At 48.8% G+C, this 27,241-nt stretch overlaps 12 protein-coding genes across 12 annotated transcripts; 4 read left to right on the top strand and 8 right to left on the bottom strand.

Moving 5' to 3' along the window:
* Positions 1-2,793: 2,793 nt before the first annotated feature.
* Positions 2,794-3,336, top strand: PEX2_020680 (glycosyltransferase family 1 protein; the record flags this gene model as incomplete). Its single annotated transcript, XM_016739343.1, has 1 exon — positions 2,794-3,336. The coding sequence occupies one exon, from the start codon at positions 2,794-2,796 to the stop codon at positions 3,334-3,336; it is 543 nt and encodes a 180-aa protein (XP_016599282.1).
* A 1,277-nt stretch (positions 3,337-4,613) lies between these two features.
* Positions 4,614-6,277, bottom strand: PEX2_020670 (fumarylacetoacetate hydrolase family protein; the record flags this gene model as incomplete). Its single annotated transcript, XM_016739342.1, has 5 exons — positions 4,614-4,872; positions 4,978-5,115; positions 5,377-5,782; positions 5,904-6,115; positions 6,222-6,277. 5 exons carry the CDS (start codon positions 6,275-6,277, stop codon positions 4,614-4,616), a joined length of 1,071 nt encoding a protein of 356 aa, XP_016599281.1.
* Positions 6,278-7,373: 1,096 nt separating this feature from the next.
* On the bottom strand, positions 7,374-7,610 carry PEX2_020660 (uncharacterized protein; the record flags this gene model as incomplete). Its single annotated transcript, XM_016739341.1, has 1 exon — positions 7,374-7,610. The coding sequence occupies one exon, from the start codon at positions 7,608-7,610 to the stop codon at positions 7,374-7,376; it is 237 nt and encodes a 78-aa protein (XP_016599280.1).
* Positions 7,611-7,704: 94 nt separating this feature from the next.
* tif1 (putative eukaryotic translation initiation factor 4) lies at positions 7,705-9,237 on the bottom strand (the record flags this gene model as incomplete). Its single annotated transcript, XM_016739340.1, has 5 exons — positions 7,705-8,358; positions 8,416-8,774; positions 8,834-8,902; positions 8,965-9,039; positions 9,204-9,237. 5 exons carry the CDS (start codon positions 9,235-9,237, stop codon positions 7,705-7,707), a joined length of 1,191 nt encoding a protein of 396 aa, XP_016599279.1.
* Positions 9,238-9,779: 542 nt separating this feature from the next.
* PEX2_020640 (putative F-box and JmjC domain protein) lies at positions 9,780-11,395 on the top strand (the record flags this gene model as incomplete). Its single annotated transcript, XM_016739339.1, has 2 exons — positions 9,780-10,066; positions 10,201-11,395. The coding sequence occupies 2 exons, from the start codon at positions 9,780-9,782 to the stop codon at positions 11,393-11,395; spliced, it is 1,482 nt and encodes a 493-aa protein (XP_016599278.1).
* A 199-nt stretch (positions 11,396-11,594) lies between these two features.
* On the bottom strand, positions 11,595-12,423 carry PEX2_020630 (low-affinity Cu transporter; the record flags this gene model as incomplete). Its single annotated transcript, XM_016739338.1, has 4 exons — positions 11,595-11,712; positions 11,772-11,949; positions 12,060-12,264; positions 12,325-12,423. 4 exons carry the CDS (start codon positions 12,421-12,423, stop codon positions 11,595-11,597), a joined length of 600 nt encoding a protein of 199 aa, XP_016599277.1.
* Positions 12,424-12,757: 334 nt separating this feature from the next.
* PEX2_020620 (chromatin modification-related protein EAF6/MEAF6) lies at positions 12,758-13,730 on the top strand (the record flags this gene model as incomplete). Its single annotated transcript, XM_016739337.1, has 3 exons — positions 12,758-12,955; positions 13,132-13,359; positions 13,464-13,730. 3 exons carry the CDS (start codon positions 12,758-12,760, stop codon positions 13,728-13,730), a joined length of 693 nt encoding a protein of 230 aa, XP_016599276.1.
* Positions 13,731-14,069: 339 nt separating this feature from the next.
* Positions 14,070-17,398, bottom strand: ams1 (alpha-mannosidase; the record flags this gene model as incomplete). Its single annotated transcript, XM_016739336.1, has 2 exons — positions 14,070-14,697; positions 14,748-17,398. The coding sequence occupies 2 exons, from the start codon at positions 17,396-17,398 to the stop codon at positions 14,070-14,072; spliced, it is 3,279 nt and encodes a 1,092-aa protein (XP_016599275.1).
* Positions 17,399-17,694: 296 nt separating this feature from the next.
* Positions 17,695-19,068, bottom strand: PEX2_020600 (Transferase; the record flags this gene model as incomplete). Its single annotated transcript, XM_016739335.1, has 1 exon — positions 17,695-19,068. One exon carries the CDS (start codon positions 19,066-19,068, stop codon positions 17,695-17,697), a length of 1,374 nt encoding a protein of 457 aa, XP_016599274.1.
* Positions 19,069-19,642: 574 nt separating this feature from the next.
* Positions 19,643-20,987, bottom strand: PEX2_020590 (uncharacterized protein; the record flags this gene model as incomplete). The annotated part of the gene is made up of 4 exons (XM_016739334.1): positions 19,643-20,168; positions 20,218-20,585; positions 20,643-20,747; positions 20,796-20,987. The coding sequence occupies 4 exons, from the start codon at positions 20,985-20,987 to the stop codon at positions 19,643-19,645; spliced, it is 1,191 nt and encodes a 396-aa protein (XP_016599273.1).
* Positions 20,988-21,433: 446 nt separating this feature from the next.
* On the top strand, positions 21,434-23,298 carry PEX2_020580 (Amino acid/polyamine transporter I; the record flags this gene model as incomplete). The annotated part of the gene is made up of 6 exons (XM_016739333.1): positions 21,434-21,574; positions 21,624-21,694; positions 21,752-21,948; positions 21,997-22,371; positions 22,427-22,764; positions 22,834-23,298. 6 exons carry the CDS (start codon positions 21,434-21,436, stop codon positions 23,296-23,298), a joined length of 1,587 nt encoding a protein of 528 aa, XP_016599272.1.
* Positions 23,299-24,873: 1,575 nt separating this feature from the next.
* On the bottom strand, positions 24,874-26,296 carry PEX2_020570 (LysM peptidoglycan-binding domain-containing protein; the record flags this gene model as incomplete). The annotated part of the gene is made up of 3 exons (XM_016739332.1): positions 24,874-25,954; positions 26,012-26,181; positions 26,279-26,296. The coding sequence occupies 3 exons, from the start codon at positions 26,294-26,296 to the stop codon at positions 24,874-24,876; spliced, it is 1,269 nt and encodes a 422-aa protein (XP_016599271.1).
* Positions 26,297-27,241: the final 945 nt, after the last annotated feature.

Here is a 27,241-nt window from a genome sequence, read left to right as displayed (position 1 = left end):
TCATGATTTTAGTTTAAATTGCACATAATTTGGCCTGTAACTGCTCCATTGGTTTATGGTGTTTTTCTGCCAACTCTCTTAACTCCTCTGGATGATCTTGATTTAAGGATCAGGATATAACTTTCTTCGCTGCGTTGTATATTTGAAAACAATCAATAGGTTTATAACTTTGGTCCTCGCCGAGCATTTGGATTCATGGGTGAGTCAAATGATCAATGTCCTTTGTGTTCTCTGCAAAACCTAGTATATTAATTCCAATACAAATATGAATAGTTGGAATTCAAGACTAGTATTGCAGTTTCATAAACCTCACATTTATCCTTGTAGGCTCATGGTCAAAATTCTAGATTTTTCTAATTATAAATACATTTTTTTTACTATATGGATATGGACTGGAATTTGTATAGTTCTACCTAAGGCACCGAGGCACCAAGCTCCTTCCATGGTTAGGGGTCCTGACAGTAAATTATGTAAGCCACTTTGACTCCCGAAGTCAGGTCCCGACCCCCGGGCGAATAGCCCGGGGGAAACCTGAATAGTGGACCTTGGGACCGGCATGTGATTAGTAGAGTTCAAAAATACCCCCGTAGTTGAAATTACAATACTTTCAAGGGTCTCGGCTCTTGGCTTTGCTTTTTTGTTTTTTTTTTTAAGATTTCCAACATTCAGGGTTGTTCCTGAATCTCAATCATCTCAATCATCTCAACATTCAAGAATGCAAAAAGCTAGACATCATCCAGTGTCAGAATATGAATGTTTAGATGATCTCCAGATCCCTGAGGATCAGCCGCTTCTCGGGTCCCTCCCCCGCTCGGACACCCACTCTCATGGACTCGCCATCATAATTTGCACGGCCTCGGTATTGTTTATTGCCTGTGCACTCAACGGCCTAGTCACCCTCAATATCACACAATTTTCATCTGAATTCGGATTGGGCCCTGGAATTGAATTATGGTAAGAGACATCTCTAATAATCTGGTTACACAAAACAAGCCACGCTCACAACTCCACAGGCCAATGTCAATGTACTATCTCGCTCAAGGCTGCACATTCCTACTGGCAGGATCTTTAGCAGATATCCTAGGCAGTAGGAGAACATTTCTATCCGGATGCTTTCTACAGACTGTTTGCCATCTAGCTAGCGGACTAGCTCGGACCGGCGCGCAGCTTATTGCTGTCAGATGTGTGTCTGGTGTGGCTTACCCAATGTGTTTCATTTCCGCAATGAGCATTCACGGAGAGAATTTTCCAATTGGGAAGTCACGCAATTTGGCATTTTCCTGTACGAGTGCAAGTCAATTTATTGGTTCTGGGGTTGGCATCGTCCTTAGTGGATTACTCTCGGAGACAGCCGGATGGAGATGGGGCTTTCATTGCGCCGCAATTTTGAGCCTATTTGTGTTCCTCCTATCGATCTGGACGATTCCCCAACAGGCCCATGAACCGAAATATATCCCTTGGTCAGAACTGGCTGAGGATATCGACTGGTCTGGAACTCTGCTTGCTACCTCATTGACAGCGCTCCTGTTCTCTGCATTGGCGTACGTATCCCCAATCTCAACTATGCTCTATATTTTTAGGACGCTAATCAAATGAAAACTAGTGTCATCACAAACAATGTAGCAACTATTGGCAGATCGGGCCTCTTCGTTCCTCTTGCTCTTGGTTGGATCCTCCTGGTTGCATTCCTGTTCTGGCATGATTGCTGGGAAAGAGACAGCACACAGCACGTTCAAAATTCTTTTTGGACAAACTGCCATTTCCTTTCCATCAGTCTGGTTGTTTTCTTCGTCTACGCGTCTTCTCACTCCACCTCGCAGCTTATGATCTTCGTATTCCAACGAGCACAGGGGCTTTCGCTTCTACGGTCTTCTTGGCAATATCTGCCAATCCCAATCGCCGGCGCGCTGAGCATTCTGCTCATTGGACAATATTCATCTCGTGTTGAGGCGAACCGAATCCTCGTCATTGCAATAGTGCTCTCTAGTCTCTCTCCACTCTTGATGGCTACATTGAGCCTGGATTGGCCTTACTGGAACTGTGCGATGCCCGCCGTTTCATTGAACTCAGTGGCATCAAATTCCGTTATCCCAATTGCCACAATGATGATCGCTGGGTCTTTTCCTTTAGAAACTCAGGGGCTTGCAGTGGGAGTGCTCTGCACTGTGGCAATGGTTGGAGCCTCCGTAGGAATGGCATTGGCTGCACTTATTTCAAACGATGTCAGCACTCAGCTACTCCAGACCCCTGGCCAGAGGCCTCCGTTGCACGAATCCCCAGAGACATGGATGAGCGGCTATCGGACTGCATTCTTGTTTCTGTTCGCACTGAACTTGGTCGGCTTGGCCGTCACTCTTGGGTGCTTGCGAAAACTTGGATACTTAGGTCGGAAATTATATACAGGCCATTAATTCGTTCATTTACTCCTGCATATCCGTGGTCCCTGTTCCCATTAATACAGGGGTATCTATTCTCCTTAATGAAAGGATATCAAATGATACACAAGCAAGCATTTTAAAGCTCAAGGATGAGATTCGGGGCTTTTATGAGAGATTAGCCACAAATATGACACCCGGATACTACCTTCCCTTTCGAGTCACTATGAAAGAACCCACACAATGAATATTCCCCTTTGTCTACTTCAGTAAGCACCGAGTAACCATACATCGGCTAGTATTTATAAGATGCAACGCATCTTATAATGGTGGGATACATGGTTCAGACACTCAAAATAAAACCTGTGACCAGGAACAACCTATTCAATTAGGACCCATAGAAAACTCGAGCGAAAAAATGAACATCATGTCCCCTCCAAAACAGCCTATCCTCTTCCTCACAAGCCCCGAGCATGGGCAGTCTAACGTCGCACTTGCAGTGGCCGAAGAGTTTCTACGCCGTGGCGAGTTCGAAATCCACATCGCCTCCTTCAAGGAATTATCGACTCGGGTGCAAGCGATAAATGACAAACCCGGGTACGACCAAGTCATTCACTTTCATCCAATTGCAGGTCCATCCCTGTCTGAGATCGTGACCCGTACAATACCGGATATATGTCATCGGCCAGGGCTTGCCGGAACGCGTGACGCATGTAACCTAATCAATATATCCGTGCTGGGATGGAAGCCTGAAGAGTATATACTGTCATACCGGAGCTGTCTCGAGATTTTGAAAGATGTTCGTCCGGTAGTCGTGGTTGCAGATCCGCTGTTGCATCTAGGACTAGATGCCGCTCGCAGTATTGAGTCGCGAATTGCGATGTTGTGGCCTGTGCCTTTGAAAGATATCGTGGTAACTGTCCAGCCGAAGGCTGGGATTTTTTGGAAATACCCCCTGTGAGCAACTCATATCTCCTTGATGGAGTTCGAAGATCTCACTGACTTTCATATTCAGTACCGGATCAGGATATCCATATCCCCTACCATGGAGACTGATACTGGCAAATATATATATGGTGTTTTGCTTCGGATGGATTGTTCGCTTCGGCAAGCCCATTCGTGATCTTCTGGAAATTCGAATGAAAGCAGGAATTCGGACTACATTTCCCCACGTGGCGCCTTACTGTGAAAACCATCTGCATCTCTCACCTTCATTCCGAGAAATGGATTTTCCGTTACATGTCCCGGTTAATGTCATTAGCTGTGGTCCAATCGTCCGGTCATTTTCGTCGCTTATAGAAAGCGATCCAGCACTGGATTTGTGGTTGAAGAAACCAACGATTCTGATATGTCTTGGATCACATGTTCAAGCCCCAGAGGATGATGCAATGCAGATGACGATGGCAATTCAGGCTGTTGTGCACGAGTTCCCTAATATGCAGGTCTTGTGGAAGCTCAAATATGACTGGGAAAGCTCCCCGAAGGTCAAGAATATTCTCGGACCTCTTGTTAATTCTGATAAAGCGAGGATTTTCCCATGGATCCAGCCAGAGATTATATCTATTTTGGAAGGCGGTAATATAGTTGCATATGTCCACCATGGAGGAGCCAATTCATTTTTCGAGGCATGCAAGTAAGTTTTCCTTGAGATCACACATTAATGAAAGAAAAGGCGCTGATGCCTCTTCCCAGGGCTGGTACTCCACAGGTCATTCTACCCCAGTGGTTCGATACATACGATTGTCCGGCCCGAGTAGAGTGGCTAGGCATTGGCTTACATGGAAGCCGCAATGTGGCACCAAAAATAAACGGATCAGAGCTGTCTTCGGCCCTTCTGCGAGTGATAAAGGATAAAGAGATTCAGAGGCGGGCCAGGGTCATTGGAGATTTGTGCAAAACGACCGAAGGACGCGTAGTTGCTCATGATCAGATCGTACAGTACGTCCAGAAAGAGTTGTGAGGGTCTGCAGATGCAATAAATTCATCAACTCATGGACTTCCACAGTTCCCTTTCTCATGAACTCGGGGCGTGTGAGTGTGCATTTGGGAGAATGTCATAAGCAAAGAGCAAGTCAAGATGAATCCAATAGGATATTTGGACCAAACTAGCCCACCGAAATCCATGCGCTCAATCAAAAAAATGATGGAAGAGGAAATGGGAAAGGAAAAAAAAAACAGTAACCGCGATCCTGAACGCCCGTTTCCATATCCAAAAAAGAAAAGTCCCAATGGCAGTGATTAGACAGTCGACAGCTCCCTCAGAACACGCCGGACATCTTGCCGAGCTTGGCTCAGCTCCTCGTCAACAGTTCCGTTGGCATGTCTCGCCTTCACCTCATAGTGTAGCTCAACCAGTTCCTTTGCACGACGAAGATCGGCCTTGTCGTCTGCTGGGCTCTTATCAGCCAATGCGCTACCAGACTCGGTTGAATCCGAGCCTGTGATATTCTTGTGCACATTCACCAGTGCCAGGGCCTCGTTGTGACCCTGTGCCATGCTGTCAGCGTTGTCATATTATCCGGTGGGGTACTGTTTCTCCAAAACGCGGCCTGGACGCGTTTGTCGTAGTGGGGCAGCCTTCTGGAGGAAGCATGATACTTACGCAGACGCGGAGGGAATTGATGTCTGAGAGAATCTCTGCGACTTGCATGTTGATAGGTCTAGTGATGTTTGAGTCGAGGAAAACATTTGGTCCTTGAAGTCGGAGGCAAACATTGCAATGTCTTGGCAGACGGGGAACCTGTTGCCAACTTATTCACGGCTCCTCTTTCACTCTCGACTCTGATGAGAGATGTTGCTATGGATGCTCCAGGGCTCCCTGGATTTGTTTATTTTATTTTATTTATTTTGTATGTTTTTTGTCGTGTCCTAAATGTGTGCCCGGTAGATCACTTTGTTGTTCTTTGAATCTCCAAATGATGATTTCACCATATATACTTCTAGTCTCTATAAGTCAAAATATACAACCCCAAAAAAAACTTAAGTCTCCTTGAATTCATACCGCCCCTCGCGATCCTGCACCTCGACCTCAATCCGTCCCTCCTCAATCTCCTTTCCACCAACCTCAATCGATGCCCTCATAACGTCACCCGCTTTGACCTGTCCAACACCCTTGGGCGTACCGGTAAGAACAATGTCACCCTTCTCCAGCGTCATGACGCGTGAGATCTGCGCAAGCTGCTGGGGAATGCGGTACAGCATCAGGCTAGTTGAGTCAGCCTGACGCTCATTCTGGCCAACACTCAGGCGCAGGAATGCGTCGTGTGGGTTAGGGATGCGCGACTTGGCGATCTCCTGCGAGATAGGGAGGAAGGTGTCAAAGCCCTTGGCGATGGACCAAGGAAGGCCCTTCTTCTTCGCCTCATCTTGCACGTTGCGGGCTGTCATATCAATGGCGAGTACGTAACCTGTTTACCACAATGATTTTGTTTTGTTAGCGACTTGCTGCTTGATCCCATGTCCTTAGTCCACCGATGTGGTGTACAATGCGGTATGCCCATTCAGATCCGGATCGCATGCTGCACTCACTCTGAATCGCGTCCAATGCGGCCTGTTCGTCGTTGGGATCGAGATCGCGCACGGTCTTGCCGATCACCAGTCCCAGTTCGACCTCATAGTGCAGGCTGACGCCCTTGGGACGGAGGACGGGACCCGAACCGGGGGTGAGGATGGATGATGCGGGCTTGAGGAAAAAGAATGGCTGCTTGGGGGCTGTGTTGTTGAGCTCGGTAATGTGATCGCTGTATCAATCCATGCTGTTAGCAATTATGGCCCAGAGGGAGAGAAAGCGGCGCCGCTGTCGGAACTCGTGAGGGAAATATGGCGCGGGGAGACAGGGAGACTCACGCATAGTTACGGCCGATACACATAATCTTGCGGCAGTTGGCGCGGATGGAAGCCATTTTGGAGGGAATTGGAGCTATGCGATTGACAAAGAAGAGAACTCAAGGAAAGAAGTCGTGGGGGAGGGTTAATCGGAGGTTCGGGTGTTCTCCGAACGATGCGGAGAACTCCAGAATTGGGCGGGTTTCTGCGCCGACCGCTTGTATCTTTACCCACTATGTAGAGCATTATTTCGCATGCTAAAGAAAATAGAGAGAAAGACATGTATCTTTATATGTATCTATATATCTGACACTACGGAGTATAGAATTCAATGATGATCAATTAGGGTACTATTCAACAATACATTAACCTCCACTACTACGTGTATGATTCGCGATATATATTGTGTTTGATTGAATTTTATACTTCGAGTGTCGAAGTACACGGGTTATTATTCGCACAAAAGTCCCAATAGCACCACAGTCTGTTTATTAAAATACGGCTTTCGTTATTTGTGAATTGGTATATCAACAGTTTCCACATTGAGCCACAACCATCGGCTCGCTTGTCCGAGCATCGGAACATGTTCCGAGGAATTCAATATCTATAAAAGACAAATAAAGTGAGAGATATTGAGTGCAAAGATATTGAAAAAGCTCAAAGGCCTGATAATTGTCAATGTAGAGGCACATTCCAAGCGTTGACATATTCGCTTCTGAGATTTAGAGAGCTGCGATTTTGAAGAAGGCCCGGATGACCCCCTCTGGCCTTGCTTGCAAGTTCGGAACATGTGGCTCCTACTTACGACCGACCGGGAAGGTTCCGTTTCATGAGAGTATACTGAATTTGTAAAATCTTGGGGGCCTCAGAAACTAGGGCTTCATTCTCCAATTCGTGATGAAGCTTGGGCTACGGGCGACAAATCTTTGGGCCTCAAGATGATGGGCCCAATGGCTGTCAAACAGACATCAATTGCGCTTGTGTCCCTCTGGTCCTCACACACTTGTGAGAGGAAAGAATAACTAATATTACGGAATCTAGACAACAGGTACTGATCAACCGGGGGCAAGCTGGTGATAGTTACCCTAGGTATATATATTCAATAAACAGAATACGTATTTTAATATCATTCAAGGACGACGCCCTGAGGAACAAGTCACATTTTGGCCCGGTCTATTGATTAAGTACGAGAAGAAGCAGCATCCTTAACCAACAAGAGCGAGCTAGATACAGACAAGGGAAAAACAGAGGGAAATGCATAAAAAATAAGATAAAACGGAGCAGCAAGAGGTGAACGCAAACATGTCTCATCTCCGTTGGTGCAAGACATAGGAAACCATAGCAAGGGCCGGGGGAATGGCCGGGGCGTCGACTTGTCGACTCAATATGCGGAAGCATAGCCCCAATCATTTCCCCGGCACACTGCAGGCGGAAACGCAGAAAGCCACTTTTAACGCAGATTCTGCGATCGTAAACCGCATCAAGACGTCAAGAGTTAGGGTGTTTAGATGAGGTCAGCCACGTTCATGGGCATCTCCTCAACCTGGGTGGAGTAGAACTGCTCGATCTCGCGGAGCATGCGAACATCGTCAGCGGTGACGAAGTTGATGGCAACACCCTTGCGACCGAAACGACCACCACGACCGATACGGTGAATGTAGTTCTCGCGGTTAGCGGGGAGATCGTAGTTGATGACCAGGGAAACCTGCTGGACATCGATACCACGGGCCAAAAGATCAGTGGCGATCAGGACACGGGAAGAACCGGAACGGAACTCCTTCATGATAACATCACGCTGGCCCTGCTCCATATCACCGTGCATAGCGGAGACAGTGAAATCACGGGCAGTGAGCTTGTCGGTGAGCCAGTCGACCTTTCGGCGGGTGTTGCAGAAGATGACAGCTTGGGTAATGGTGACGGTCTCGTAGAGATCGGAGAGGGTGTCGAGCTTCCACTCCTCCTTCTCAACAGCAATGTAGAACTGCTTAATACCCTCAAGGGTAAGTTCCTGCTTCTTGACAAGGATACGGACGGGGTCGCGCATGAACTTGGTGGTGACCTCGAGGACATCCTGGGGCATGGTAGCGGAGAGCAGAGTGACCTGGGTAGACTGGGGAAGCAGCTGGAAGATGTCGTAGATCTGCTCGGTGAAACCACGCTGAAAAAAAGAGTTAGAACCGATTGATACACATCATATCAATTATAAAAAACTTACGGACAGCATCTCATCGGCCTCGTCGAGGATGAAGAGCTTCATGGCGGTGGTGGACAGAACACGGCGCTGGATCATGTCGTGGACACGGCCGGGGGTACCGACAACGACCTGGGGGCCGGCGCGGAGAGCGTTCATATCCTCACGGACGTTGGTACCACCGATACAGGCGTGGCAGTCGAGGGACATGAAGTCACCGATGGCGACAACGACCTTCTGGATCTGCTGAGCCAACTCACGGGTGGGAGCAAGGATCAGGGCCTGGCAGGCCTTGACCTCGGGGTCGATCTTCTGCAGGGCGGAGATGGAGAAGGTAGCGGTCTTACCGGTACCGGACTGAGCCTGGGCGATAACATCGTTGCCTGACCTCAGAGGTTAGGCGCGAATTTTAAAAGTGGGCTTGGAATAAAGCAAAACTCACCCTTGATGATGGGCATGATAGCACGCTGCTGGATGGCGGAAGGACGCTCGAAACCGTAAGCGTAGACACCTGGTATCCCACTGTTAGTATTTTTTTTTCAACCCCACCTGATAAGACGAAGGGGTACATACCGCGAAGCAGCTCGGGCTTCAGGTCCATGGAGTCGAAGGAGTCGGTGACCTCATCGTAGTTAGACTCGATCTGCCCTATTGAGAGAAAAAAATTGCAATGTTAGCCTCCATATTCATATAATGCCTTCCATATCCGACGCCACCCAAGACTGAATGCGATCGCGGTTGCGACTTCCAGCGAAAGCCAAAAGCCAAGTAACGGGTCTTTAATCAAAAAGTGACGGGAATGTAGCACATACCCTCGGCAAGATCCTCAAGACCCTTGTCAGCCATATTTGCGGTTTGATAGAAAAGATCACAGGCGTTGGCTGTGATCGGTGTGGTGGGGTAGTTTTAGCGAACTTGTATAGGTTCGCTGCGTGGGAAAGTTGACTTCTAGTACCTCAGACTCTTTATGAAAGAGTCTTTTTATAGGATACTAGGAAAGGTTGAAAAAAGGGGTTGGATGTGAAATTCACAAATGGGGTGGGAAGAGGAAGAGAAGAAAAGCGAAAAAATCGAATGGCCACAACCGCGGCGCCATTTGCTACGCTTTTTTTTTTTACGGGGCATTATCCCACCGCTTTCCATATTGAGGTGTGACCAAGCCCAAGCGAGTTTAGAGTGGGCGAGATGAACATCAAAACATCCTCTTGTTGATTATATTTTGTTTTTTGGTTTGATTGGTGTGGTGAAAATTATTGATTGAATCTGTTTCTTTGGTTTTGTCAATCCAGTTTCTCTTGTTCCCATTTACTTGGTGAACTACCTTCCAGTTGGGCTAGGTCGCCACTAAAAAACCATCTTTGAAGCCCTAAAAGTGCCAATCTCAGATCATGCCTGACATCACGTCGTTGCCGAGTCATCCATCACCACAAGATGCAGAGATAATAAGGGAGGCCATTCCCTCTCACCCACTAGGCGTGAAACCAAGTGGGAATGCTCTGTTGGCTACCTGGAGTCTTCGCAACGCCATAGGCACCTTCCAACATCTACCAGACGAACTAATCCTCTTATTGTTGGAGGGCTTCGACGGGCCAAGCCTATTGAGAATCGGGCGGACATGCAAGGCCTTTTATGCATTTACCCGGGCTGAAGAACTTTGGAAGGCGCTGTTTGTTCGGTAAGCTACAAGCCTGCAGATCCAGTTGAATTATGTAGATCCGAGTGATGTTTTGCTCTTGAGCCCTACCCTTATCTATAATATAATAATTTCCCAATGAACACAAACGATATCCATACTAAGTCTGGTTGCAGTGACCCAAGAGAAGACTTCACATGGCGAGGAACATGGCGGTCAACATATCTCAATATCCCTGCCTCTAAAGTGCCCATGGTGGACTGTTCCCAGCTATTCTCCGATTCTCTATACCGGCCGTTCAACTGCGCACACATCTCACTCGACCCCTATGTCTCCAAGATCCCGGCGCGGAACCAGATTGCACGACTTCAAGACCTGTCACCGGAGGAATTCCAAGCAAAGTGGACCGACCGACCATTCATCTTGACTGAGCCTGTCAAGGCCTGGCCAGCATACAAGAACTGGACCGTTGGGTCACTGCTCGCCCGATACGGGAAGACCAAGTTCCGTGCCGAAGCCGTCGACTGGGCCATGCGCACTTACGGCGACTATATGGCAGACAACTCTGACGAGAGCCCGCTGTACCTATTCGACCGGTCCTTCGTCTCGAAGATGGGACTGTCCGTCGGATCTCCAGAAACCACACCCGACGCATCGTACTGGCCCCCAGCTTGCTTCGCTGAAGACTTCTTCTCCGTGCTTGGCGACGACCGCCCTGATCATCAGTGGCTAATTATTGGTCCCGAGCGGTCCGGCAGCAAGTTCCACAAAGACCCCAATGCCACCAGCGCATGGAATGCCGTCCTACGTGGCCCCAAATATTGGATCATGTTCCCGTCCAGCACGAAACAGCCCCCGCCCCCAGGTGTCTTTGTGTCGGATGACCAGAGCGAGGTGACTTCTCCGCTGAGCATTGCCGAATGGCTACTGGGATTCCATGCCGAGGCACGCCGGACCCCGGGCTGCGTGGAAGGAATCTGCGGCGAGGGTGAGATCTTACACGTTCCGTCTGGGTGGTGGCATTTGGTCGTGAACTTGGAGCCGTCGATCGCTATTACGCAGAACTTTATTCCCCGGGGCCATCTCGGTGCTGCCTTGGATTTCTTGTCTAACAAGCCGGACCAGGTGTCTGGATTCCGGAAGAACGTGGCTAATCCATGTGAGCGGTTTATGACCGGTATGCGCGAGGCATATCCCGACCTACTAGAGCAGGCTTGGAACGAGTTGCAGAAGAAGACCGAAGGCAAGAAGCGCAAGTGGGAGGATATTGTTCATGGGAAAACAGTGGACACCCCTGATGGGCAAGAGACTGAAGGAGGTGGGTTCAGTTTTGGGTTTGGTGATGATGGGAGTGATGTTGAAGTTCCATGAACTATTACTGCAAAAAAGAGAGATTGATGGAACCACAAAACAACGAGGTCGCCACCACAAACCAGCACCGTTCTCCGCCGGAAATGGCTCTCAAATCCATCCACTCCAATCCCAAACCCAATTCAAAATTTGGCATACTGGTCGTCTTCTACGCCTGCCTCTGAGTCTGCAAATTTGTCAATGCCCCGGATTGGATCCTTTAATGACACGCGATTGTCTTTGCAGCTGACGTATCTTCGGAGAAAGCCAAGTACCCAACGAACGCGCCCACTGCAACCGCAATCATGACCTGCCCGTTATACGTCATGAAGAGCAACCTAAATCACCAAGTCAGCAAGCCAGGACGAGGCTAGAGGAATTGCTAGGAGGCACTCACATGATGAAGAAACTATAGAACACCTGGATGGCATACAAAGCCGCCATGGTAAGCTTCCCCTTGCGCGCCAGTGCAGCTCTGTTCTCGCTTCCTACAAGCAGTGGTGAGCTTTCGTGGTGATTGTTGTAGATTGCATCCGCCAGGCCGTTGGCAATGATAGGGTCCGCGATCTCAGCGTCTGCAGAGAGCCAAGGCATCAATAAGAAGCTTGCTCATTCAGAGTATACCATCTCCCTATCATATCTCCAATATCAAACGATTGACCCACGGAAAGAGTAAATCACTTACCCCCAGTAGTGGCAGTAGTGCCCAGGAACGCACTTAGCCGCTGTGCATGGGCAGCCTCGTATTTCCGAGTCGCTGACCGTACTCCCTCGTAGCCAGCAGTAAGGATAACGATAGCGATGAGGGACAAGAGGAAGGAAAAGGGACCGGTGATATGCCAGCTGCGGAAGATAATGCACAAATTCTCGGACGACCAGGTGAACAGCATCTACGATACAAAGATTCAACATTAGTATGAGATCAAAGTAGACCGAAGGCTATATCTCACATTCATATTGCATTTCCCACCCATATCCATATCGCCGTGGCCCATACCCCCGTGGCCCATATCACCATGCTCCATGCCCGTGTGCATCGAGTGGTCCATCTTGAACAGTCGTAAATAGCTATGCGAGAACAGCAATAAGAGACCTCTTACGTCTCAAAATAAAATGACAATATACTCGTAAGACCGTAGGTGGTACGAAGCGAGAGAACAAACAAAGCACATCACCGACGATCAAGGAGGGGAATGCAAACAAGACAAACATTGATAAGATCTCCAACCGGCTATAACTCTCTCGATCCCCAACGCGGTCATTGACTACGCACTGACACAATTTCCACCCCGATCTCAACTTCATTTCGTCTCTTCTGCGCATGAGATACGTCCTTTTGACGTAAAATCAATATTCTACCCATTGCGTTCCCGCCCTCCAATTATGGCAGATACTGCACCAGCTCCAACAACCGCGTCCGCGACCACCGGAGCTGCGGCGCCCACAGCTGGCGCAACAACAGGGGCACCGAATGCGCCTGCGGATCAGAATGCCGCGAGTCGCGGGCTACCATACTACGAGAAACTGCGCCGCGAGCTGAGAGACACACTACAGAAAAAGCGATTAATGGATAAGAGCATGGTGAGTGCAGTTTCGCGCGTTCTTGTCCTCCAGGGACCGTACGTGGTTCACTCTCTGGAATTTTGTTCTTTCGCTGCGCAAGCATATTCTCCAATCTTGCACCGTCGCGAAATGACCACCCATAGATGTGTATACCATTCTACCGTGATGTGCTGCTAACCCACCTTTTGCCCCAGGCTCAACTTGAAGACCAAATCTTCCGCTTCGAACAATCATATCTGGAAGAAACCACCGCTGGAAACATCATCAAGGGCTTCGACAACTACATCAAAGGCTCCGCGAGCGGGTCGAGTCTCGGCGCCGCGGGACTGGGTTTGGGTGGCAGCATGGCCGGATCGAGGCGAAAGGCGCAGGTGACGGAATCGGATCGAGTTTTCTCGCGGAGCTCGGCGAGTTACATGCTGGTATGCAGAAACGACCCAAACAAGGAACTAAATGCTTGCCTTGGATGCTGAGTATGGTGTTTTTGATTTGAAATGGGGACTAATGATTATTGTTGTGTCCACAGGATTCCCCCGGTCCTTCCTCTGTACAAACAACGCCTTCCCACGCAGCGACACCGACCTCTACGACTGGCGGAAACAGCATGTCCATGAAGATTGACCCGCTGTCGATTTCCGCCAGCGGGATGAAGAGCTCGAATGGCTCCTCAAAAAACAAGAAGAAGGCGACTGGCGGGTCGAAGAATACGAAGGGCAAGAATCAGACCGAGGATATTTCTGACGAGGACAAGCCTTCCGTTAAGCGGCTGAAGATCAGCTATGGGAGAGACTGAATCTTTTTGAGAGATTCACTCCTCTTTATGATCTGCGCCCGTCTTGCATCTGCTTGGCTTTTTCGGAGTTGGTTGGTTTGTCTTTTCACACGACTCCTGGGAGGAGTTGTGTTGGGCGTAGCGGGAAATGGAAATGGGATTTATCTGTCTTATTACACCTACGATGGGATATCATGTACATCACGAACTTATACAGACTACAGACTACAGCGTTGTCGGATATATCATTTGTTCTCTTGCTTCCGATTGAGTGCGACGCGAGGTAGGTACATACTATGGGTGCCTTGTGATACTCCATGGGTCTGGTTCAAAGCTGCCACTCAAATATGTTCCTTATAATCACAGCTGTAGTCGGTACGTAGCGACCTCAAATGCCCTCAACTCGATCTTGATCGCCGAACGATCATCTTTGGCGGCAATAACAAGCCCGTCATTCTCATTATCCTCGAGAACATTGCACTTGAAAGCACTCTTCACAGGCAGTGTGGTCTCAATGGTACCACGAGCCTTACCACCAAGTGATTCGTAGACACGCAGAATAACACTCTTCCCGGGACGGGTAGGAGTACCATCCCACGAAACATCAACATCATCCTCGCCGCGCTTGACAACATCCAGAATCAAGGATGGCGCACCCTTGATAGACAGTGATGTGAACAGGGCATTGGAAGCAGAGGCTTTAGGGCTGGCCTTTTCAACTACGAGTGGGTTATTGAAATTGAAGCCCGCGCGGATTGTTCGGGCATCGAGGGCACCAGCGTGGGGAAGAATTGCATAGCGAATGTGGTGGCGGCCCATGTCAGCGTGGGCGTCTGGTGCCTTGGGCGCACGGAGCAGCGAAAGGCGCATCAGGTTACCGCATGTTGCGAAACCGTATTTAGAGTCATTCAGGATGGAGACTCCGTAGCCGTTTTCGGAGAGGTCGGCCCATTTGTGACAGCAGACTTCGAATTTGGCCATGTCCCAACTGCAGAGTAATTAGTATCGTTGTGAAGTATGTGGAAGGTCGGTGCATACCTGGTGTTATAATGGGTCGGGCGCCTGACGATACCATACTGGGTCTCGTAGGATGCTTCGGTGTTGGTGATATCAACTGGGAACTCGACCTTGAGGAATTTCATAGTCTCTTGCCATTCCACCTCGCTTTCCATTTCCACGTATGAGGGCTCATCGGATATGGATGCCGACAGGCTAATTGTGGTCTTGATCCAGCTCTTGTCGCTGATCTGCGTCTCAGTCATGACACTCACACGGTGCGGATCATTTTCTAAAATGGTCGTCTTGCCCCCGGGCAACTCCTTTCGTGATTCAAGATGGAACACCTCAACGTCCCATGCTTGCCAGTAAAGAGGCTTGTCATCGAATATGACTAGCTGGCCAGCCTTGCGGTCCTTTGCCACGATCTCTCTATCGGCTTCCACATCGTATAAGGATGTAATAACCCCATCCTGAACATCAACCCTGAGCTTACCGTTCTCCATCCGGAAGACACCAGATTTGATCTCGGATACGGTCACCGAAGTGGTTGTTTTGAAGTCAGCCGGCTGGATTTGCATCACTCCAGTTGTACCAACAGCCACAGCGTATCTGGATCCATTGTACGCGGACACTGCTGGAGGAACTGCAACGACTTCTGAGCGTGGCCATGGCAAGGTGTTGAGAGCCATGAAATTTTCACTCCTGGCATCACCGGTGAGTCCCAAAGCCTCGAGGGCATTCTTTCGCAGCTTGGCTCCCGTCTCAAAGATTTCGGCATATAACTTGTCTGAGTCGTCATAGCACATCTCGATGGAGCTACCCGGCAAGCAATCATGGAACTGGCAAAGGAGGGTTCCTTCCCACATCTCGTCAATTTCCTTCTTGGGATACTTATATCCACCACGGGAAGCATTGATGGTGGCAAAGGTTGCAAGAAGCTCGATCTCACGCAGCAAAAACTCAGATTTGCGGTTATTGCGCTTGTTGTTTGCCTGAGTGGTGTATGTACCACGGTGCAACTCAAAGTAGAGCTCGCCGTACCAGGTGGCAAAATCAGTGCCGGACGCAGCCTTTGCCTCCAATTTTGCAAAGAAGTCATCTACAGACTCGCCCATTTGGACTCGGGGCAATAAGCCAACCTGGTCACTGAGACCACGGCAGCGACGCAGCTTTTCGAGGTGCTCAAAGGTCGGGCCACCACCTCCATCACCTTTCCCAAATACAAGTAGGGATGTCTTGTCTGTATCTAGCGACTTGTGCTGAGTAACACTGCGCTTGACATCGCCGAAATGCGCTTCAGCCGTGTAGGTCTCGGCAGGAGCCATGTGGCACATGACTTGGCTGCCATCAAGCGCAACCCACTGGAATGTAGTGTGAGGGAAGTTATTGATGTTGTTCCAGCTGAGCTTCTGGGTGAAGAAACGGCTCATCCCAGCCAGGCGGCATATCTGAGGGATTTGGGTAGAGTACCCGAAGGTATCTGGCAACCAGAAAGTTGTGCTTCGTTTACCGAAGTTTGCCTCGAAGAATCGCTGGCCATACAAAAACTGCCTTACCAGCGATTCTCCACTTGGCATGTTTGTATCATGCTCGACCCAGCTCCCACCGACAGGCTGAAAGTTGCCCTTCTTTACCCATCGCTTCACGCGATCAAAGACGGATGGGTAGTACTGCTTAAGCCATTTGAATTGTTGAGCCTGAGAGCAGGCAAAACGGTGCTCAGGATACCGTTCCATCAGATCACATTGGTTAGACCACGACCGTGCTACCTTTCGCTTAGTCTCAGCCCAAGGCCACAGCCAGCAAGTATCAATGTGACAATGGCCAATTGCATAAACTATTGGCTGTGTGTGTGTGTCGTACACATCGGACGAATCCACTTTGTTGCCAAGATATTTTCTAGCAATCTTGCGCGCCTCGTTGATAGACTCATTGCTTCCATTGCCGGCAATGAAGGTATCGATGATAGAATTGGCCACGACATTGGCTTCATGCGACTCCCACGACTCACCTGGGAATTCTCGGGCGGCATCCCCAATAATCCAGAAATCATAGTAAAGTGCTCGGGCAGCTAGATTTATCGCAGTGATTCGTGCCGTGCTGAGCGTGAAGTGTTTATCGGGATTGGGTGGCTGGATCGAATCGCCACCAGGAGCATTGCCAAACATGCCATTGCAAGCCATTTCAATATAGAAGGTATGCTGCTTTCCATCGCACCAATCTTTGGGGAGAATAAACTCGGTCCGTTCTCCACCTCCGGTCAAGCCTTGTAGCGGATGACCGTCCTCTGTCCAGATCAAACCTTCGTTGTTGGCATCCCAGTGGAACTCTAGATGCTCCCGTTGGAGCATGTCCTCGGGTACTGTGAGGTGAATACGGAACCAATGCGTGGACCAACTAGGACCAAAAGAGGCGCCTATGTGAGTTGGCTTGAATTCCTGAGCGGTCGCCTCTTTGAAGGTTGGTCGCTGCAGGTCCGGAACCGAGTAAACAGAGAGCTTGACATGATCTTCGTCCGAGTTTGTGGCTTCGTGATACTTTGAGACGAGGTTTTGGCCTTCATACTGGCCGTTCGATGTGAACTGGTTCAAACGATCGGTGTAGATCTTCTTGATACGTTGGCCGACCGGGTGTTCAGCTAACTGGGGTAAAGCTGGAGGAGCGGGGCGAAAGGGAACTTCCCCACCCATGTTGACGGTTTTAGGTTAGGAAGAAGAGACAACAAACAATAACGTTTTGATATAATTTAACGTAAACCTAAGTAGTATTATCGCAAGGAATCGAGTAAAAGGGCAGAGAGGGTGAGAAGTGAAGGAAGGAGACTCTTCCAAGTTCCCAAATGCGGAGACGACGGAATGCGGAGACGGTGATCGACAGTGGATGCTACGATACCCTCAACTATGTACCTGGATAGTATCCATGGATATATTTATGGGTATTATTAGATCATTTTGATAATTATTCACATGCCTTTAAAAAAAATATATTATCCAATATACTCAGCATATTTAGTAAACTCCCCATCTACCTTTAACTGCTCCCAATCTTCATCTCTCAGACAGATACCAACAGGCATTTCACCAGCAGCTGATCGAGGCATCAAGTACCCCAAGCCTTCAAAGGGGGTAAAGTGTGGTCTTCGCACAGCTTCGGGTTTGCCCAATCCCAGATTGAAATCGAGATCATAACAGCTAATCCTCGACCACGAACTAAGCATAAAATCCGATGAAACATTGACTGTGGCAGTAAAAGACGCCTTGGTCCTGTCAGCCGAGCGGCTAAGAACTGTAGCGAGGGCACGTGTATTGAATACAAGATCATTCTTCTTGGGATCGAGCTGGGACCGAAGCTCGGCGGCAACGATACCTAGGGGCTCTTCGGATAGTTTCTGGATAGTGTTGGTGTTGTATGTCAAATTCTGCAGGAGACCTGGAAAGCCCTGGGGGAACCCAAAACGCTGTCTCATGTCGACTGCGCGCGTAAACATCGATTTAGAAGTCGGTTCCAGGCGAGAAGCCCGGGCACGGGCGATGGATTTCCAGATAAAAGCGCTGACAGCATCGTCCGTAGAGATAAAGTCCGTGGAGGCGGGCAATGTATTCGTGGCGAGAGATTTGAGGGAGCCAAGCTGTGCCGCAGAGAGTTCGATGTAAGCCCATGTAGATTTTAGGGGTGTAACAGGATCCGAGACAATATCTTTGACGCTTGGCGGGGGTTTCACAATCTGGCGATCGAGCTCAGGGCCCGGGGTGTACGAATCATCCAGTAGTGGAATGACATGACTCCGATCCATGTTCCCGACTGCAAGGTCCTCGCTTGTGAAAGGCTCATTATGGCATGCCTTGGACAGCAATCCGCCGATGAAATCTTGGCCAATCATATCCATGACATTATGCTGAGTGACCAGCGTGAGAATCAAACCGCCCTCGATAAAATTCGCCTGGACACAGAACACCAATGCTGACTCGGTCGTGATACTTGGCAAATTCCCCGGTAGGTTTAGAGTCGTGCAAGGAGCAATTACGTTCTCGTCGAGCATGGTAAAAGGGTACTTGGCCTGGCGAAGCCCGTCCATTGTCGGTGCGGAGGGGTCATGTCGTAGATCTTTCACCACGAGCTGGATTTTTTCGAGGGGAGTTATTTTGAAGATACCCGTATTACCATCCCCTGCGCCCTCATTGATAACCTGGCCAGTAAGCCATGGGAAACTTTTTGCCAGTCGGTCAAGTCCGTTTCTTAGAGTATCGATGATGGTGTCATGAGAAGATGTCTCGGGGACACGATAAATGGAACATATTTGTGTGTATAGCTTGTAGAGGTCCGGGGTTTGGCCCAGGATATCAAGAACGTGGTCTGTCATTGTTTAGAAAACAAAACAAAAAAAGCAGTTTTAGCATGTAGCATCCTTCTTAAGCTTTTCTATTCCGCTCGAGTGGATATATAACCAATCGCCCCACCAAGTCCCCGTTTCCCGTGAGTCAATATTGCTCACTGAGAATCATTTAGAAATTACCTCAATGTGGTTAGTTCCTGGGATAAACTTTTAAATGGCAGAAAACGGATTTACTCTGTGTAAATTCATTTATTCATCACAGAACCTACCCGAGACGAACATCAATTGCCGGTCCCAGACTTGATATCCACAGCCCCATAGGGGGCGAAAAAGGAGACCTTCTGGGGAATACGATGTAGGCACCAGATGCTCCAGTCGTATCTCGCACCTCACTTGTAACCTTATACAGGAGAAATGAGATATCATCCAAGATTTCCAAAGGAGATCTATATATTGACTGATCTACATAGTTTGATGGCGGAATACTTCGAAAAAATATATACGCTCTAAACGCAACATAATCTAATTGGGGATATAATGGCGCAACTTCTACACAAATAAATATATCCACAAGAGTGGATATACTCTCTCAGGAATAATCTCAACCTTTGAGCACCAGTCGCTTTGAGGTTTCAACATGTGGATATGTGCTCCGAGCATCGCTCTCACAGCCATGGGAAGATGAGGCCCTAGAAGAACCAGGCCCTTCGTAAAAGGCCTCGTAGTCGATCGTTTGCACAATGGCATTTTCGCGCAGGCTCTTTTGGCTGTCCACGCGCTCGACATCTAGCGAGTCTCTTAGAATTGGGGAGCGAGACGCCGATCCCGATCCCGATCCCGATCTCTGCCCAACGGCATTATCGAATTTGGACGCTGATCGATCTCCCGAGTTGGTATGACCCGAGACGGAATGCTCAAAAAAGTCTGAAACCACACCGGCCATCATGCCTGTCTGGAGCTCGGCGAGGACACGTTTGAGGGTTGGGATACATGTGCAGAGAATTGATGAGCTGAGGATTAGTTGTAGCCAGATGGCTGGCATGAGGGTATGCCATGTTTGATCTAGGGGCTTAGAGTCATATATTGGTGGAAGTGAGTGTAGGCCAGCAATGGTCAAGGCTAGAACACTGCATGGAGTTAGACATGAATTTTGTTAGTGCTTGAAGATCTACTCACAGGATCCGCATCGCAAACAGGGCAGAGATTTGGTGACGCTTCCACCGTATTATCTGGACTTGGTGTAGCAAAGCAACTGGCAGCCCGATGATCAACACATCTAATAACATGTGTATGCCTCCCAAACCGATATATAAAGCTTCTTGGTTCACGCATCGCTCGGGGCTGGAGTTCCACGGTTGGGGCTCGTCGCACTGTTTCCCTAGTGCTATGAGTGCAGCCAGGGCCCAGGCACCGATCAAGCCCAGAACAACCTTACATGCAAGCGTTATTTTCTCAAAGGGTTGCAAAGATAGGACTAGAAGTGCAACGGCAGCCTTGGAACATCCTAAGACAAGAACGGCGAGGAGTTGACTAGTGAAGAGTGCCTTGATTATGTTAAAAATATAGCCTCAAGATTTGGACAAAGTGCTTAACCTTCTTACCTTGCTATACTTTTCAAATGAGGCATTGCTCAATGCATATCGGTGTTTACCAATGCCATAGGTGCTGGCTATATTCACAAACACAGTCTGAGGAATAAATAGGATCTAGTGAATTGATTAGAGAAGGAAATCAGTGGATGAAAAGTCACTTACACAGCTGAGAAATAGAGTTGAATCACTCCAGGAAACTCTGCGCAAGACGCGGATGCGAGATATCAAGGTGACTGTTGTCGCAAGGATAGTGATAATAAGTAGAATAGTGCTCACGGTGATCACCCAAGCACTATGATCATTATCAGTGACAGGCAAGAGGGGCGGTAGGAGAACGGTTATACTGGACGACATGGCAGTCGAAAGATTTTTGTTGGATATCGTTAAACAAGATCATGTTTATGCCGTAGATTAGCAGAGACATTACATGATATATGGAGAAACCAACCACTGTCCGAGTATCCTCATATCGGATTCTTTATTGGATCTTTCACACCACCAGAGGCACACGAGCACGATAATTCCTGTCTTGCGACTGATCGGTCTATCTCAAGTTCCACAACCGTGCATCTTCTGGTCCCACCTCCAAAGCAGGCCGAATACTGGTGCTGCAGCACACGCCGATCCCATCCAGGCAAGACAAGGACGATCCACTGTAAGACAAGGATTCTGCATAATCCTTGTTTTTGGATTCATGGCCTTTATGCCAGTTTTGCTTTTTCTTTCTCCGATCTTTCTTTGAGACTTGTCTAATATTTTGTTTCCCGTCATCGACTGACTTGTTGCTCTGCTAAGAACAAATGGAGCGCCTTGAGATGCTCTCTTTCGAGAGGGGAAATAAAGTCGTTGGAAAGGCTGCACCAGATCGAGATGCAAACGTCTCCAATGCCTATGACCGCCCGCTTAAAAGAACTGGACCCACGGAGCAGGCTTCGCCTAAGGTACGATTCCTTAATTCGATGGAATTTTCCTAGCTGAGACAGTAGATAGCGACTTTTCAATTTCACCCAGATATTTTTTTTCTCACTTACTTACTTGTCGAGCTGGGAAACTCAGGCTTTGTATGAGAGTTGTATCCCTTGTTGTGCTTCCGCACTAATAACGCGACCACTCTGTAGGAATTTGAGCACGGTGCTCTCAAACGGTGGACCTGAAGCCTTGGCTTGGGGTATAGTGATTGTGGTGTTCGGTGCAATGGCTCAATCTGCCTCGCTAGCAGAGATGGCATCGATGCAACCAATTGCCGGGGCTCAGTATCACTGGACACATTACCTGGCACCGCCGAGTCAGAGAAAATTCATCACTTGGATGCAGGGTGTGTCAATTATGGAATACTTCCTTGCTCAAGGCTAACATTATCTAGGTTGGGTGACCTGGTTTGCGTGGATCTCCACACTCGCCGGTGTTGCCAACACCACTGCGACAATGATCCAGGGTCTAGCGAGCGTGAACTACCCAGAGTACGAGCCAAAGCAATGGCACATAACTCTCATCATTGTCGGCATGCTTATTGTCGAGGCTTTGATGAACATGTACACATTTTGGCTAATTCCGTGGATTGAAATGCTAGCGGGTATTCTGCACATCTGCCTTTTGATTGTGTTTCTGGTTGTGTTCACAGCTCTAGCACCTCGTCACACACCAGAATTTGTCTTTCTACACGCGCAAAGTACCTCGGGCTGGGCGAACTTCCCCGCATGGAACATAGGTCTGCTGACTCCTGTCTGGGGGTTTGTTGGTACGTACACATTACATGCTTGGAAGAAGCACAGACAGCAAGCTAAGTATTGCAGGCTTTGACGGCGCAGTACACATGAGTGAAGAGGTCCGTCGAGCAAAGCAAGCCGTTCCTAGGTCTATTTTCTATACCGTCGTCGCCAACGGTATCCTGGCATACGCAATGGTCATCTGCATGCTCTTCACGATGGGCTCGGTGGAGGAAGCCCAGAAATCCAGCTTCCCGATAATCGAGATCTGCCGGCAAGCAACCGGGTCCGTGAAAGCCGCCACCGCAATGGTGAGTGGGTTACTTGTAATCTCGCTGTCCGTCAACCTGGCGAGCATCGCGTCTGTCTCAAGATTGACGTGGGCGTGGGCTCGTGATGGAGCCCTACCTCGGTGGTTTAGTTATGTATGTATTACCCGCAGTAGACGGTACTATAAAGACGACGAAGAAGATATTTGCTAACAAGAACGATAGATCGACCGAAAGCACAACGTCCCAATCCGTGCCGTTTGGCTTCCAGTACTCGTTGTCATGATTCTAGCGTGTTTGAACATCGCCGACGGTGCCGCCTTTGGGGCGTTCGTTGCACTCGGGTCGATCGGCCTCTTTGTGTCATATTTTATTGCTATTAGTTGCATGGTGCACAATCGGCTTCAAAAGCATGCGGCGCCCCTTGGAAACTGGAATATGGGTATCTGGGGACTTCCGGTCAATGTCTTTGCTTTAGTGTATACTGCCTGGGTAACAGTGTGGCTAGCATTCCCGTCAGCGTTGCCAGTTACTGGCGAGAACATGAATTATGCGGCACCAATATTTGGTGCCACTACTTTGTTTGCTTTCGTATATTGGTTTATCAAGGGACGGACTCGGTGGGAGGGATTGAACAAGGAGGTTATTCGGCTGGCTGTAGAAGGGGGAGAACTTCAGTTAAAAACTTGATATCTATTGTTTATTTATACTACATTTAACACGATAGGAGGATCATGATTATGGTATGAACTCATAGATGAAGTAGCCCATGTGTCGCTTGTTGCTAATTGCAATTAAACAGTTACCTAGACTAAGATGTAGGTCTTTTGAGTTAGTGGTCGTCCTACTCTAGAGTATGATAGACAGCTACTAGCTTTTACTAAATGCATGTCTTTTTTGCTAGTATCAAAGTGCCAGAATAAGAATGTACGATATATCAGTTATTTACTACGGGTGATGTACAACAGAAGAACATTGAATTAGAAAAGCAGAAGACTTTATTCATATATTGCAAGCCAAAATATCAAGTTCGAAAAACATCGAAGCATGATATTCTAATTTTCACCGCCGAAAAGAAGATCCATGTCGATCTCCACAAATCCTTGGTGGATTTCATTCAAGCGCGTCTCTGCAACTTCTCTAGCGGTTGCAAGAATGACCGCACTCGGGGCGTCATAGGGTCCATAGACTGGCATTGAGATACACCGCGGAGTGAGGCGATGGAGAGGCTTAAGGCTGACCTCAGCGTTCCCATTTTTGATTCGACGGATCATACTTTGCATGAGCTTTTCGCTGGAATATTTCCTGTATCTCTCATGGAAATGCACTGTCACAAAATAAACGCATTCGTAATCACTCATCTCCCACTCAGGAAGACCTGGACCCCCAAACTTATATCTGAACATACCTGGTTGCATCATATTGAGAGTTTCTTGACGAACTTGGTGACTGTTTGGTAGATTAAATCGCTGACTGCAATGGCCGAATATGAACAGACACACGGGGCTCAAGTTTGTTTAAATAGAAGATCAGAGAGAGAAAGCCATGCTGGATTTTCGACTGAATTCTTTCATTTCGGGCCTTTAGCAGAGACACTCAGCTTTCATTGAAACAATAGCTTTGTCACATTTTCCATTTTTTCTACACGGCCAAAGCGTTACTCTTTGTCTGCCTTTGTGTCCAACTCACAATGACATTAATACCCAGCGACAAGCCAGGAAACTCAAAAAACACTCCATTGGCAGATATGGAGTTTTTAAATAATATCACAGCTACTCGGGCATTCCCATTTCTAGAGACCGCAAATACGTGTGAATGTGCTTTCACCGCTTCCGTTGCAAGAGCAGGACTGCTACAGTCCTTACGAGAATTGCCAGAGAACTGCTGCAATGAGCAATACACGTGCAAGTCTTCCAAGTGGGTGGTGTTGTCGACTACAAAAAGTACTATGCTTATCCATTTAGACTTAAGCCCACCAAAGTGGTATTCCATGTGTCTACGCATACTCTACGAGGATCAAAGATTGTGCAAAGCCAAGAATTGTGGTAAAAGAAGCGTTTGTTGGTGTCATTCATCGTAAAAAGACCATGGGCGGGTGCCAGCATCGCCCACAGCCAATTTTTGCAGAGCAAGCTCATGCTATATACAAAGAAGGCACCGCCTTAAGGAGAGGAAAGAAGGGTAAAAGTAGATCCAAAAGATCTTGGGAATCAGTGAAAGAAGGAGGTAGATAGATCCAAAAGTAGATCAATCAGAGGCTCGCACTTAAGCCTTGATACAGTACTGATATCCGAGCCACAGATCCGAGCACTTCTCGTCGAGGCCAGGGTTCAAGCTGCGGAGATCTAGGAACGAGATTCCAACAGCTTCGGTCACCTTGTCGCAGAAATCACCGGCTTTAACGGTGTAGTACTTCTGGCATGATGAGGAGGCGTAGGGGTAGAGAGGGGCTGTTCCGGATGCTGAGCTGGAGGCTGCTGGTGCAGTTGTTGCAGCTGGCGCAGACTTGGTCGTCCAGGATGGAGTCGGAGTGGTGGTCTGTGCGGCTACTTGCACGTTCGAACTAGGGGTCCAGGTGGGGGCAGGTGCCACAGAGGTGGTCTCAGTGGATGTGGCGGATGATGCGGCAGACGATGTCTCGGCTGCCTGGGCAGGAGCAGAGGAGGTTTGAATGGGTTCGGTGGTCACAGGCTGCTCTGCAGCACTGGACGAGGTCTGGACAGGCTCAGCAGTCTCCGTGGACTGCGCAGCAGTGGTTGAGGTAGAGGTGCTGCTCGAGCCGTCGTCCCCACCGAGGGCCGACTCTACGCCGCTAGTAATGGTTCCAATGGTAGCTTCAACGCACTCGCTCACGTCGCCGGCCCAGCCGCGGACACGGTTGGCGATGTCGGAGGCATAGCAGTGGGTTGCGCCGCCCTGGCCGAGGTTGCCGGATGAGGCGATAGAGCCAGAGTTGTATGTGCGGGCGGCCTTGTAATACTTGGCCGCAGTACCACCGGTTTGGGCCTCATAGCACTGCTTGAGACCGTCGCCCTGGGTGGTTCCAGCGGTGCCGTCTTGGATCATTTGCGTGATCATGGAGGAGGGGCAGGGGGTTGTTTTGCTACCGTCCTTATTGCAGGAGCCCTCGCCATCGTGGCTTTGCATGAGACCAGTATTCTCAACACCGTTGTTGGTGGACTGGACGCGAACGCAGCCCTTACTTTCTTGCATAATAATTGCAAGGATGAATCGAGCGTCGACGCCAGTTTCGCTGGCGATCGACTTGATGCTAGTGTTAATGTCGCTTGTTTCGTCGTCAGAGTTGTCGCATGATGCGGCAATCAGAATTTGGTTGAGACCCCAGCTAGAAAAAAATGTTTAGCGCGACGATATGCTTCGCGTTTCGGGGTGATCTACTCACAGAGTCTCGTACTCCGACCATTGGCTAATGGTAGGCCATCCGTCGGATGCCTCACCGTCACCGCCCATGACAGCATAGGTAGCAGCAGCGCGACGGTGCAAAGAGTGATGGTGCTTCGCGCCATGAGGAATGGCTTGAATGAGAGTGGACAGGCTGCCAGCAGCCAGGATCTATGTGCAAAATTAGCTATGGTTCCATAGTTGGTTGGGGGTGGAGCTGTGGGCCATATCGCACTCAACCACCGGTTCATGAGAAGTATGGACATACCAATGAAGGAAAGAACATTTTGATAGAAGGAATGAGGGGAAACGACGAAATTGAAGCGACAAAGAAACGATATAGAACTGTGGAAGAAGCCCTGCTTGCACGGTCGAGAGAAAGAAAAGAGGAGACGGGGAACGAAAGTATATGTACTCACGAGTAGCTGTGTGCCCTTTGCCCTTCATTTCTCGTTTGGTAAAGTGATCAGTCGAGGCCCGCAGCGGAATCGAATTACGTTCAGAGATGGCTGTAAAAGTGGTCCAATAGCGGGCTTTGGGCCTTGCGCAAGAGGGTTTAGTACCTGTAAGGGCTGAAACACTGCCCAAGAGGGGACCCGGTCGCCTGGTTATGGAGCCATTGGCCAGTTTCAGATGCCATTAAGCCCCTGCGGGCGAACCTAGTTGGGCCTTTGAGTTGATGATGGCGTTCATTGGTGTTCGTTAGCGCTCATCACCCCGTTCGTGGGCTGGTGATTGGCCCTATGTGGGGAGGCTAGGATCATCCATGTGGAACTCCGATGGCTAAGTTCGTCTTTTTTGCCTCCCCTTCTGGCCCTTCAAGTGGTTGATCAGATACGAGAGACTTTGAACATTTGAATTCCGGTTGGTTGTGTGTTGTGTTCCTGAATTTGTCCCCTGGTACCTGGACGATTCCCACAGATGCTTTCAGGGGTTCATTGCGTGTGACGGGTATCCATGCATCCAGCACTTTATCACGTTATCACTTCATTACATTCGGACTTGAACTTAAGTAATTTATTACTTTGGAGCTAAGCATGTGGGACACTGTCTGTTTCACAAAATAAGCCAAACAAAGAGGCGAGGTAATATGTACGGAGTAGGGTTGCATCGAAATGTTCAAAAACCGAGGCGCTGGTGGCTGATTGTGGCCTGGTTTCTCAGGCATCAGGTCTAACTCGCCGTGGTCTCACTCAGACAAAGCCCAGATTTTCTTTCTCTTTTCGGATTT

The sequence above is a fragment of the Penicillium expansum genome, assembly GCF_000769745.1.
Source record: "Penicillium expansum strain MD-8 chromosome Unknown contig53, whole genome shotgun sequence".
Taxonomy (NCBI): domain Eukaryota; kingdom Fungi; phylum Ascomycota; class Eurotiomycetes; order Eurotiales; family Aspergillaceae; genus Penicillium; species Penicillium expansum.
The sequence above is the reverse complement of the archived record's forward strand: the minus strand, read 5'-3'. Positions and strand labels throughout refer to the sequence as shown.